General features: G+C 43.0%; 1 protein-coding gene across 1 annotated transcript; it reads left to right on the top strand.

Moving 5' to 3' along the window:
- Positions 1 to 4837: 4837 nt before the first annotated feature.
- On the top strand, positions 4838 to 12499 carry RSPH3 (radial spoke head 3). Its single transcript, XM_005518645.3, has 8 exons — positions 4838 to 5000; positions 5164 to 5254; positions 6564 to 6693; positions 7223 to 7368; positions 7919 to 8122; positions 9182 to 9344; positions 10404 to 10490; positions 11901 to 12499. Exons 1-8 carry the CDS (start codon positions 4870 to 4872, stop codon positions 12089 to 12091), a joined length of 1143 nt encoding a protein of 380 aa, XP_005518702.2. The 5' UTR covers positions 4838 to 4869; the 3' UTR covers positions 12092 to 12499.
- The last annotated feature ends 816 nt before the right edge of the window (positions 12500 to 13315 follow it).

Here is a 13315-nt window from a genome sequence, read left to right as displayed (position 1 = left end):
AAAATTATAAAACTGTGTTTAAAAAAAAATTAAAGCCAAATCCAAGAAGTTTCCAAGTCAGGTGATCAGAGAAGATGCTCTTACAACACAGATTAGAGATTTTTTTCTGTTCTTCCACATGCTTGCTGCACAGCTTTGGGCCATGCAATTTTCTCTCCATCATAAACATTTAGCAAGTGCACCTGTGCAGCTGTGCCTGTGATTTACCTACTGGATTTCTTCAGCACAACTGGTGACCAGGTGAGAAAGCAACCACAGTATCATCCAACAACTTTGCAGAGTACAGGGCTGTACTCTGAGGAGTACAGAGTGTTACATGATACAATACAGAGATGCACACCCATCTTGTGAACTACAGACATCATAAGACATGGCATTTGAGAAATCCTTGGGTGTGACAAACAGCAGAGCGGCCACTAATTCTCCATAGGTCATCAGGGTGGATGATCTTGAGATAAAGACCAGAGACTTGTAGTTAGAGTGTTCAGCATCTGGGTCTGCTTTTTCCAAAAAGCCTCCTACCCAGTGCAGTTTTTGGATTTTGCATTTTATCTCAAATTAAGCACCGGTGATACTGATCTGCATCCCAGAGATGTGATAAAGGGAAATTTATATCAAGATGGATGAACACCAAGACTACAGTGAAGGAGCAACAGAAGCAGACCTGTCTTGTTTCTTACTCTGCAAGTTTAGTGCAGTTGAACAACTTCCCTCAATAGAAGGAGATGCAAAATAAGGCAGAGCGTCCTAGGGCAAAAAGATGGAGCGGGAGAGCCCTGTTCAAGGCAGGGAGAGGTAAAAGGGGGTGGAGCAGGATAGCAACCCACAATCTGAGCTTAAACAGGAAGGTCACCAACAATTGATTTTCCATTTGGTAATGTAATGAATGACAGTTTAAAATTCAGTGTGCTCCACTCTCTGAGATGCTTTATCATTCCTTCGTAATCTTTTCTAGTCACTCTCTCTGAAAGCACATGGTGACAAAAGGCAAGAATGCAGCCCGAAGAGCAGGCTTGTATCACTGAAAAACAAAGCTTGTTTTTCCAGAAAACAAGGGGAACATGGAGGAAAGGCAACCTAGGGAAAATGGTGCTGAGAGTCAGAGTCAGAGAGTCGTAGGGGGAAACAGCATTGTAAATTTTGTCTGGAAACCATGATTAATAAATACTGTTTTTTCGCTAGTGTTGGTGAAATTAAGGTCTTGAGAACTGAAACTTTCTAGTCCTGCCCAACCCCACAAACTCAGAACTGGAGTAGAGAGGAAGCTGTGCTGCTACACAGAAAAGGAAGTTTAATAATTTGGGTTGAATATATGAGTGATAGGATCTAAATTTTTTTCTATTAATGTTTCTATATCATTATTAACAGCCCTTATTAAAAAAATATTGATGTCACCAGCAGAACTCAAGTTTAGCTTGGTATATATTTCTCCTTCTATGTCTCCCATCTGTCAAAACTCCCAGGTTGGCACATCATGTTTTTTAAAGCTGTGTATGTCCCTGTTAGGACCAGGCCTGTTTATCTCTCATGCCCTGACTCCAGCACCCATGAACAGCAGCAAAGACTCCATCTGCAGGCTGGCAGACACCAGTGATACAACACTGACACAGTATTTGCTAATTTCTCTGATCACATCCCTGCAGCAAATTGAAACAGGTTTCAGGGCATGTCTATCAACTGTTCTCTCCCAGTATCAGGACAAATAGTACATATACACCTCACTTGGGCTCTGTGTTTTTTTCATTTTTGCAGTCACACTGACAGCTCTCCATGTCTGTGCTTTTTGTATTTCCATCAGACATCTCAGGGCATGATAATTTCTTGGATTTTCATGGCTATTTCATGCATCTCCATCCCTGGAGATTTTCAAAAGCTGGCAGGAGAAGGCCCTGACCAATCTGATCTGTCTTTGTAGCGAGAGGGTTGCACTAGAGACCTCCAGAGCCCTTTCCAGTATTGATTGCTCTGTGATTCTTTGATGTCTACTTGAAAGCAATGGCATTTTGGCTTCAAAAAGTTACTTTCAAGACTGAGAGATCCATGCCTTTAACTTCAGGCTCAAGGGGGTAAGAATCACAGATTAAAATTCCGTCTCAGGACCATGGAGAACCAAATCTAACCCGTATTTCATGCAATTACAGTTTTACACCAGGGAAGCATTCCTGTGATTTTATAGCAACCATGGTCCTACTCCAGACAGAAGACAATGCTCTAGGAAGGCATTATGCGCCTTCCTGTCCTTTTTTGGCAATTAAGCATTGCCTGGGTCCATAAACCTCCTTCTTTTCTTAATTATGAAATGCTGCAGAAAGTTAAGATGGTGGAAACTGGGCTCAGCTAGTCTGCTCAGCATTGTATTGTGTAATGCACGATGGCACAAGGTCTCCCAATCTAGCAACATCCAAGCTAGAGCCCCAGGAAGACCCAGGATCAGCACTGTAGATCCCTTATATTGTATTTCAAGGTGTCATTCACTAGTTACAGATGCATCCCAAGTGCTGCAGGAAGTAGTGGGTGTACATCTTTTGTTACTACACACTGACACCTTCACATTTGCTTTGCTGTGAATAAACTTGTTTCACATCCGAAAAAAGAAAGCCAAGGGCATGCCATAAGGCATGGTACAGTGGCAGGAAATTCGCATGAAAACAAACAAAAAACCAAGTATGTTCAAGGCCTTTTAACAGACCCACAGCAAACCTGGAAGGAGATAAAGCCCTCATTCTGCAGCTTTCAAGTCAGTTGAAGGCTCCCTTCAAAATACCTTTCTTAGCTGCCATATGGGAGATGGGCTGATTCATTCCTTGCTAGCCAGGCCCGTTTCCCAGGCAGTACTTGTGGCACTGCGATTGTGTAGGTCCAAGAAAATCCTCCCAAGAATATGTGAAAAAGACATTGCTACTGTAAGATCCAGAAAGCAATTAACGGCAGAAATCTGATTACAATCAATGTGGTTTTGGATCCTGCTCCTCTCAGTCTTGTGATGACACAAAGTGTTCCAGAACTCACCAGGTATTTTTAGCAAAAAATCCCCCCAAAACCAAAACACACACACACACACAAAGCAAAAACAAAAACAAAACAAACAAAAACCAACCCCAAAACCCACTACCTCCACCCCCCCAAAAAGAAAAGAACAAAACAAAAAAACAGCATAAAAGGGAGCAAGGGAGAAGAGCTGCCTTTTTTCTGGCCATGGCTTTGTCACTTATAAACCTGCAGAGACCTTTGCACTAAACTAGTAACTGAGGAGGTAGCAGTGTTTCATGGCGATAAAGAGGAGAGTTGCTGCCATTCAACCAGTGAACATAACAGGTGAACAAGAAATTATCCAAAAAGTGAGACACCAGCTGAGGCCAGTTTAACAAAATTAACTTGTGATGCAACACCTTCATCTTCACAAGATTTGTGGTCAAGAGGGAACAGGCAACTTCTCAGGAATCCTTGCTCCAGTGCTTACAGGCTGTCTTCTTACTGCCTTCCTATCCAATCCATTCTAGCCAAATTTATAGAGTTATTCAGGAAAGCACATTCTAGATAGCTTTAAACTGATATTTTTAAGGCTATGCTACAGCTGTTTTTCACATGAAGAGAAACACCAGATCTGTAATAATCATGCAAAGGTCTACCCAGATTTGAAGTCCCCAGTCTAAAAGCACTATAGCCAACTATATAGCCAAACTTAAATTTCCAGAAAATATGAGAAAATATGAACCAAAATCAAAGTATTGGTTCTGGTCAAATTTAAGGACCATAGTGCTCTGACTTGGTTGGACTGAGAACCCATTCATTAACTTTGCTTGCCCAGACAAAAGCAAATACCGAAGGACTGCTCTCCCCTCCTACCCCAATGACACTTGCACTGTACTTCTGAAGGCCCATGTCCGCTTGTCCCAGCACCCAGCCAGCACAGTGCAGTCAACACAATTCCCATTCATCTATTGACTCTGAAATCTGCACAATAATGAATTACAAAACTATTCTTTTTTTTCCCCCTTGTCTCCCACACTTAGCTTTTTGGTAGTTTTTGTTTTTTGGTTTACTTTTTAGTTTGGGGTGGGTTTTTTAAACTTGTTTCCCCAATAGTTCCTCCTGCTCCACAGCTTTCCCCATGCCTTTGAGGCCCCCTCAGGGTTTCGCGACCCCCCGGCCAGCCTTTGCACGCCAGCAGATGGAGTTAAGCCACCACCTCGCGTTTCCCTGGGAAGCTGCGGGTCCCGGGGAGTTATCCCGGAGGCGGCGGGAGGACGGTGACACCTCGCGGTGCGAGCCCTCACTGCCTCGGGCCCCGCGGCGCTGCTGCCGAGCACGAACCCGCCGTGGGTCACGGTGCTGCTTCCCCAGCGCCCGGCACCTCCCGAGGCTCGGCCTCCATCCCGGCGGGAACAGCTCCGTGAGGGGGAAGGCCCCTACAGCAAAGGGAAAGCTCTGGGGGGACCTGACCGCGGGTTCCAGTACCGGAGAGCCGACAAGAGAGCTGGAGAGGGAATTATTACGAGGGCATTATTACAGGACAAAGGGGGATGCATTCAAACAAAGGGGGTAGATTTAGATTAGATGTTAGGAAGATGTTGTTTGCTGGGAGGGTGGTGAGGTAGCAGGTTGCCCAGAGAGGCTGTGAATTCCCCACCCTGAAAGTGTTCGACGTCGGGCTGGATGGGGCTTTGAGCACCCTGCTCTAGTGAGAGTTGTCCCTACCCATGGATGATCCTTACGGAGCCTCCCAGCCCGAGCCATCCCGCGACCCCCGCACCGCCCGCGTCCGCCGGCCCGCGCATGCGCCGCGCGTTGCCCGGGAGACGGACGCCGTTACCGCTGCCTCGGGCGCGCCCGCCCCGGGCGGAGCCGGAGCCGCCTCACGGAGCCACCATGGTGCCCATCCGAGCGTCCGAGCTGACCCTGCCCGCCGACATGCCCGCCGACGTGCCCTACAGCTTCTACAGCCAGCCCCGCTCCCTGGTCTCCCGCCCCAAGTACCGAGAGCAGTCCAATAACGAGACGTGAGTGCCGGTGTCCGGCGGGCCGCTGCCCCGCTGGCCCGCTGCCCTCCGCGCTTTTCCCCTGGGCCCAGCTCCCCTCCCGAGGAGCGCAGCCCCCGCCGCCCTGCCTTTCTCCCGGCGGCCGGGGCAAGCCGCAAGCGGCGCTGTCTGTGCTGTGCCGCAGGGAGAAGGGCCCGGGGCGCTACGGCAACATCATGGTCGACCCGAGAGTGGTGCGCGGAAATGTCCTGTCCGTCCGGCCCCCCCCACGGCAGGTATGGGCATTCTTTAAAGTGCATCATACTACAGTTGTCGTGGAAAGCCATAGGTAGGGCAGCAAAGCTGTTCCTCATCTACAATTTTAACTACCAAAGCTGCAATTTTACTTTCAATGTTTCATGTAGTCACAGGCTCTCCAGTTAAACCAGCCTGTGACTGTTTCCAGCTCTTCTTTAAAGCACTTAGTTTCATATTAACTTCCGCAGTTCTGATTTTTTTATCACCCATTAAGTGCTTGATGCCTTTGTTTTCCTTGTCCGTTTCTTTACTGTAATGGTCCTGAGCACAATTCATTACTCGATGATCTGTTATCTGTTATCGTACAAATGTCATCAGGGAGAATTGCAGCTCCTGGGAAACTGAGTCGTGGGGTAGACTTTGGTTTATTCTACCCCAGAAGCAGAGCTAACTATGGTTCATTCTACCCCAGAAGCAGAGCTAAATGGTCCAGCTGTATGCAAAAGCTGCTTGTAAGGATGCCAAAGTATTTTGTTTGTATTACTGCTATAGCCTGATACAATAGTAACTCGTAGAATCTTAGAATGGTTTGGGTTGAAAGGGACCCTAAAGATGATCTAGTTCCATCCCCCTGCCATGGTCAGGGACATCTTCCACTGGTCCAGGTTGCTCTGAGTCCCACCCAAATGTGATACTTTGTTTTCAGAGACTATTTCTACATAGATAATTTGATCATATATTAATTTAAATAAGTCTGTATTTTTAAAAGCTACCATTTGAAAATAACTTTGTGTTGTTCAGTAGCCATTTCTTAGAGTGAATTATATGTAAGTTTTGTTTAAGAAGTTCAAAGCTGATGTTTATCTCAATCCATAAGTAGAATACTGAATTTAAATGTTACTATGAGTTTCTCTTGTTTCATCAGCAATAATTAGTCCTATAATTTTTATCTAGCAAAAAAATCTATTCATAATATGATAACTGGAGTTAAGTCCATTTGACCTCTCAAAATTTGAAAACATATCATTTTAATATACTTTATCTAACAAAGTTCTGTATTCAATAATCACTTTCAAATAAGAAATGAATTAATTATTACTCTTAGCATGAGATGCCATTATTATGTGCCTGTAGGCAGCTAGCATAACTTATTCATTTCATGCCATACAGTCTTTAAGTCCCCTGAAAATTTAGGGCCAGGACCCAGGAAGTAAATCCAAAGTACTAGATAGCTAGCATTAAAATCAAAGAGCAACCTTCATTTTTCTGTAGGGGCAACTGAGTACCATTTTCAAGTACAAAGTGTATTCTGTTTTGTGGGTGTTTTTCTCCTTCATCCCTGCTCAGAGTACTCATGAGGTTAAAAGGCAGAGGAGAGCACAGAAGCAAGGACTGGCCAGAAAGCTTACACAAGAGCAAATTCAACCAGGAACACCAGAGCCTGTGGAGGGCAGAGAACATGTTTACGTGCAGACAGGTAAAAGGCTATATTTTTTTTATATCGGTCTGAAAACAAAAGCTTGCTGATCTATATTCATTTGCTTAATTGGTGATGAAGTTGGTAGAATCACACAGTTTAAAATCATAGACTGCTGGAATCAGAGGTTCTAAACTTGTCTAATTAGTGACATTTTCCCAGAAGGTCTATTTTTCAGTGTACATTCTTGAACACTAGTCAAGACTGCTTCATTTATTCTTTCCATTTTCAGTATAATCAGAGAAATTTCATATATGCTTAAAATTGAAGGTTTTAAAACTTTTGCTTAAGATGAACTACCATTTTGGGGATCACTTCCATGAAGTGCACCTAACATTACAGAGAACACAGCATCAGGTGGCCTTTCCAGCAAACTGACCTATGTTTTGAGAGGCCTTTTTTCTAACTTTGTAGAAAACATTTTATTGCACTCTTTGGATGTAATTCAGAATGAAAAGTCATCAAAAACAGCTGAAAGCTAAAATAGAAGGAATCCCACTTAGAGTATTAATTGTGCTTTTGTTTCTAGAACTGTATTTGGAAGAGATTAGTGATCGGATAATAGAGGTTGATGGAGAGTGTCAAACAGATGAATTTTTGGACAGACCAACCACTCCACTCTTCATACCAGCCAAAACAGGAAAAGATGTGGCCACACAAATAGAAGAAGGAGAGGTATGAAGTCAGTCCACAAGTGCTGTCAAAATATTTCTCCCTTACAAGACACATTTCTGATGCAAAATTAAATAGAAACAGAAAAGAACTAATCCTCACAGAACATGCAAAAAACCCCAAATACAGCTCACCAATGTCTGCTTTGAGGTTAAGTGCAAAATTAAGGAAGATGTATCTCCATGTGCACTGGTTTGGCTGCTTTCAGCTAAGCGATAGTGTTGAGGAATGCTCTCTTCTGTAAAAACATGTCCAGCCCAAGAAGGGGCAGAGAACACAGAAATAGGGTCTGGGTGAGTGCTCAGTTTCTCCCTGGCAGTCCCCACGGGGGCTGTGGGAAGGTGTGTGGTGTCTCAGTCCAGCCCACTCACCACTTAGCCCTCAGCAGCACTCATGATTCTCTCTGCCTTAGCTGACACTGGTCCCTCACCTGCACCTCTCCAGCCTGACTTCCGTACAAGGGCTTTGTTCATCCTCCTTTCCTCCTTCCCAGTCCTTGTTAAGAGTAATTGTGATCAAGTGACATTTATCTGTTTCTGACTCCCATCCTCAGCTGTTTGACTTTGACATTGAAGTTAAGCCAATCCTGGAAGTGTTGGTTGGGAAAACAGTTGAGCAGGCTTTGCTGGAAGTCATGGAGGAAGAAGAGCTTGCCCAGCTGTGGTCACATCAGCGTACCTTCGCAGAGCTGCGTAATGCAGAGTTTGCTGAATTGCAGCGCTTGGAAGAGCAGGACAGGCGAATCAGGGAGGAGAAGGTAGGACTTCCTAAGGGCAAAGTCTGAATGTTGTCAGAAGGGAGAAAAATATTTCCAGTACTGAATGACAGGCTGTGTATAAGCATATAGGTATGCCCAAAAGGGTACTGTCAGCTTTGATAAACCTTAAAGCATTTGGATAACATACAGCTGCACTCTGCCACTTGCTCTCATACAACAGCAGCACACTGTTGTGTTTATTTGGAGCAGTCATGATTACTTGGTGTAGTTGGACACCTGGACAAAAGGCCAAAACAAACAGCATTTTATTCTGTACTTGGTACAGCTGTTTCTTAAGCCTTTTTTTTATAACAAGTGCTAAACAAAGAGTCAGAGTGCTTGGAAGTAAGGGAGATACTTGGTCTTTCATACACAATGCATGCTTTACTCTGTGTGCACACAAACTTCTCAAGATTGCAAAGTATTATGCTATATTTATAATATTTAGTAATATTTAGTAAATAGGAATAAACAGAAAAGGCAAGTCTTAATTAATTGCTACTTACTAGTCATCAGCCACTATATTATACAATTGTATAATTGTATTTTCTAATGTTTTCCTGAACAAATTTGAGTTTTAATTTTTTTGTACGTGCAATAGGATATAATATTAGATGATAAAATGTTTAGGAAATACTAATCTAAATTCATCACATTCCAAGCCAAATAACCAGCTTGATCTGCGATAATAAAGGAAAGAGTCATGAGATTAATGTATGCAAAGGCATCAGAGAAGGGTTTCATTTGGCCAGCTGTGATGCTCTTATTTTACAGACTTGCCAAAATCAGAAAAGGAATACTACACAAATGTGTTTTCCTGAAATTTGGGGTATTTTAATACTCCATAGATTAAGTACAAATTTGCTTTCAAGCAGTCTTCCACGTGAGGAATTTCAGTGGAAGTTAGAGGCTGCAAATACCAGGTAGAGATAATAATTATCTGTAGTTTTTACTATCTTTGCTATTTATGGGACACAGACTATGCTAATTCTTCAAAGTCTAGATCAAAGGAGTCACAGCTGAAGGCCTCTAAGTTTACACACATAATTGCCTTGACAGGAACGTCGCAGACTGGAGCACCTGGAAAAGCTGCGGAAACAGAAAGAGACTGCAGAGAAAATTGCAGCTCGGGCATTTGCTCAGCGTTACCTGGCTGATCTCATTCCCTCAGTCTTCAACAATCTTCATGACAGTGGATTTTTTTATGACCCTATAGAAAGAGGTTTGTTTTGTTTTTTCTTTTTAAATATGTAAAAAGAGTGAAGTAATATAAAGCTCAAAACAACCATGAAACATAACATATTATCCTATTATTTAGAATAATGTCGTAAGACTTTATTCATTTGCATTTGTGGCTGAACACAGAAAAACATTATTGGTCAGCTGTACAAATAGTGAAGAATAAGCAAGAGCTGATAGTGTGACAATGAGAAGAGCTACTTTGGAACTGGAGAGAAATAAATGGGCAGGTAGGGATTGGGAGAGAGAAAGATCCAAATTGAAGTACATGTGTTTTTATAGAACAGACAAAGAAATCAGTATGTCATTCTGAATATTTTTGAACGATGATCAGAGCAAGGGACAAATTAGTCAATTAGAATTAGGCCCTGAAAATAATTTTGGAATTGTATGTCAGTGACTTCCAAGCCCTTAGAGTCTGCAGCATTTCTTATGAGCTACCTTGCTGCACCCCACTTCACTAGTCTCCACACGGGCACAGACCACAGCTTGGGAATGGTTACACTCTCTCCGGGGTAAGTCATGGGGTCAATGCAGAAACTGAGTGTGTTTTGCAACCAGGGAAGGCTTTGGGATCACAGTGTACAAAAAGTATCATTTGAGAAATACATAGGCAAGCAAGAGCTTCTTAGTCAGAACAAATGCTTTCAGCAGACCAGAAGCCAAATGTCTTTGGAAAGCAAGGCAGGAAATGTTATTCTCCTGACTTGTTCAGGATAGTTATTTGGATCTTGCTAGAACATGACTGTGTATCTCATCTGTGCTAAGCCTTTCAAGGGTGCCAGACCTCTTTGAAATTAACTGCAGTTGAGAGGACTCTGCTCTAAATCTATAATGATCATGAACCTCAGTAAAAGAGGATGGAGATAAGAAACCAAACAACATCTGAGAGATTCCATCTGACTTTACAGAGAAAGTGCCTTTTGGCAGGGGGAGTTCATCCCTTAATTGTTGTAGCAAATAAAAATAGCCACCAAGTCCTTCTGGTCATCCTTTATAAAGTGACATTTTCCCTTTGTTTCTTCCTGCTAAATTCTTACAGATATAGAGACAGAATTCCTTCCATGGCTGATGTCAGAAGTGGAAGAAACACTACAGAAGAAGGTTCTGGGAAGGACGATGCTTGACTGTAAGTTACCAAATCCTGGAATGTAATCTGCCTGGTATTCTTGGTTGTTTTTTTTGCTGGTCAGAACAAATGTCACATTTATATGGTTATCATTGGTTAAGGTAGGAAGTGTCATTTTAGGAAAATCTCCAAGTACCCATGGCTTTTTGTGTTGGGGGTTTTGTTTGTTTGTGCTTGTTAGTTGGTTTGGTTTGTTTTTTTACTATATTAACATGTTTAATTTTGGAAAACTACTAGTACATACCACTAGGTAACTGATTTTCAGCTGAAACAATAGAAGTGTCAGTCATGCTGCACTATCCACTCTCTTCTGACTTTATACTGTTTGAGGTTTGTTAACACTGGGAAATACTACACATATGTCAGGAACAGAATGGTTAAAGAACACAGTTATTTTTTTCTGCTATAAAGCTTCTACTTCCTCTGTGTTACATAGCCACCACTGCTGTAGTGTTCTCTGTAGTGCACCTGATTGTGCCAGTGGGAACAGAAAAGCCCGTCTTGTGTACTGCCATGTGTATACCATGAAAGTGTCTTAATTTGCTTGTGTAATCTTCCAGAGCTATGGATTATTCTCCTACACAAAAAGAGGATGATGGCAAGCCATGGTTGACTGGGAAGTGAGGTGACCGATTTTTTCATCAAAACAAGGGCTTGTCTCCTTGTCAGTCAATAATCATGTCCTTGTGTTTGAAATAGGTTGAAATATTGGTCTTCTTTGGGCTAGTTCAAGCTAAATATTTGGGCTCTTTTATTTGTTCAGAGGCTGTATTTGAAACACCTGAAAAATTCTGTCTTGTGTAGAAACACAAAAGCATGGTGTATGTGTGCCCAGCAGTGTGCTCCTAGATCAAACCACTTGTTACACTTGCATTACATCTTCATTCCTATAGTTTTCCTCTTGCTGAGATTTTGGGTTTATATTACAGTTGTGTTTGCTTCCTTTGGTTTATTTTTAGTTTAATCAGGACCCTGAATTTTATTTGTGAAGGTATAATATGATTTGAACAATTACAGCTGGTGTGTTAGGTATTTTATGTCGATACATGTACCATTATGTACACTTGAAGATCACTTCTTCATGTAGCTCTTCAGAAGGAAGGGAAAATTCTCTTCTTTTAAGAAAAAAATATTGTATGTGACTACTGAGTAAACATTCTAAGGAGAATGGTGCTTCAGGATACAATATTGATGAGAATATCTATCATATTATTGTTAATTCTGTTTAAATTTTTAACCAGGTACCATTGTCTTGTTCCAGTCCTTAAGTATTTCTTAATTTTCAGAGTTATTTCAGGGTTCTTACCCTATCTAAGGATTTATGGGTCAGTAATATAGATAAAAAAGTAATAATCTCAAATTATAGGGTTTTTCCTCTGTGGTTGTAAGTGGTGGCTATTTCTGTTTCAGCCTTGATTCGTACGGTGGTGGAAAAACGCTTAGATGAGTTTAGCCGGCCACCCCCACCTGCTCCGACAGAGGCACCTGCTGAAGAGCCCAGTGCAACAGATGCAGCTCCCCAGGTGTCTGGTGAGGCAGATGCTGATGACCAACCAGTTGAAGAGGAAGAAGAGACTGACCAGCCTGTTGCTGAGGAATAGCCTTCAGATTCCATCTCTTCTCAGTTAGAAGAATAATGTCAAGAAGGAACAGTGGATTTGGAAACTGAGTAACAAACAGGCAAGTCATCAAGTAAATGGAGACCAGTGGCTTAGAAATAAGGAATTAATTCCTATCTATTTACAGGTATTGTGCCCTAGCCATGCTGAAGGATGAACCTAAGCAACAGTAAAGCATTAAAACATGTTTTCCATATGCTGGAATTGCTGATTTCAGGCTGCTAGAATCAAGAGAGAAGTTACTAGTGCAGTGAATGACATGGAAATTCTGACCCCTTTTACACAATCCAATCCAACCCATCAAAACCTGGGAGGTTTATGGTTGAAAAGTAATGCTGTCCCACACCAAGGTCATGAGAAGGATGTTAAGAGCATCATAATAACTTTTGCAAGGGCTTTGATAATGTTCTTGGAACAATATTTCCTTACTTTCCTTATTTTGAAAGGTAGTTACTACAGTACTTAAATAAATTTATTTTGGCTCATGTTAGTCTTTCCTCACAAACGAATGGATGTCTCAGCAAGTAATAGAGCCAAAGCAGCTGTTCCTGAGGCTTGTCAGTTTCAAAAGAGTTACCTGCCCCTGGGAATTTCTGCCTGTGCAAAATCCCCCTCAGCATCCTCTTTTGGAGCCCCTCCTGGAGGTCAGGGGCTGGAGCTACACGCTAAGTAGTCTCGGTTTGCTTTGTAATCGTCCTTTCCTGCCGGTTTACTGGGAACAGTACCAGACATGACTGACAAAATGTGCCTTCCCTGCCGTGTGTAGTTAGTTGTCCGTTCACGGGCCAGTTCCTCAGGTGGGGCAGTCCCCCGCACAAAGGTACATCTGTGCTACATGGCAGCACCACCGTGTCCTTGCTGGGTCAGTGTTCCCAGCAGCAGCTGTCCCCGGCAGCACGTAGGGCCGCAGGGTGGCCAGCTCTGCACGCACGGGGGTTGTACGGGGGTCTGCAGCTCCTGGCTGTGTGCGGGCAGGGCGGAGCTGCGCGGAGGTGCCGGAGGGAGCGGGCGCTGCAGGCACAAGAGGGCAGGTTAGCCCACGGCAATCCGGCTGGAGAAACGCGGGGAAGGACGCTGCTGGTCACCTTTTGCACATTGCACACCCTGCACTAGTGACGCCCATCTGAACTCCCCTTCTCTACTGAACCCCAATGGTGTCGAACTTTTGCAAAATTTACTCATTTATAGCATGAGGAGCCAACATTT

Source organism: Pseudopodoces humilis, chromosome 3, assembly GCF_049639895.1.
Source record: "Pseudopodoces humilis isolate 2021_Gansu_Grassland_sample_001 chromosome 3, ASM4963989v1, whole genome shotgun sequence".
In the NCBI taxonomy this organism is placed as follows: Eukaryota; Metazoa; Chordata; class Aves; order Passeriformes; family Paridae; genus Pseudopodoces; species Pseudopodoces humilis.
This window is presented reverse-complemented; position numbering and strand designations above follow the sequence as displayed.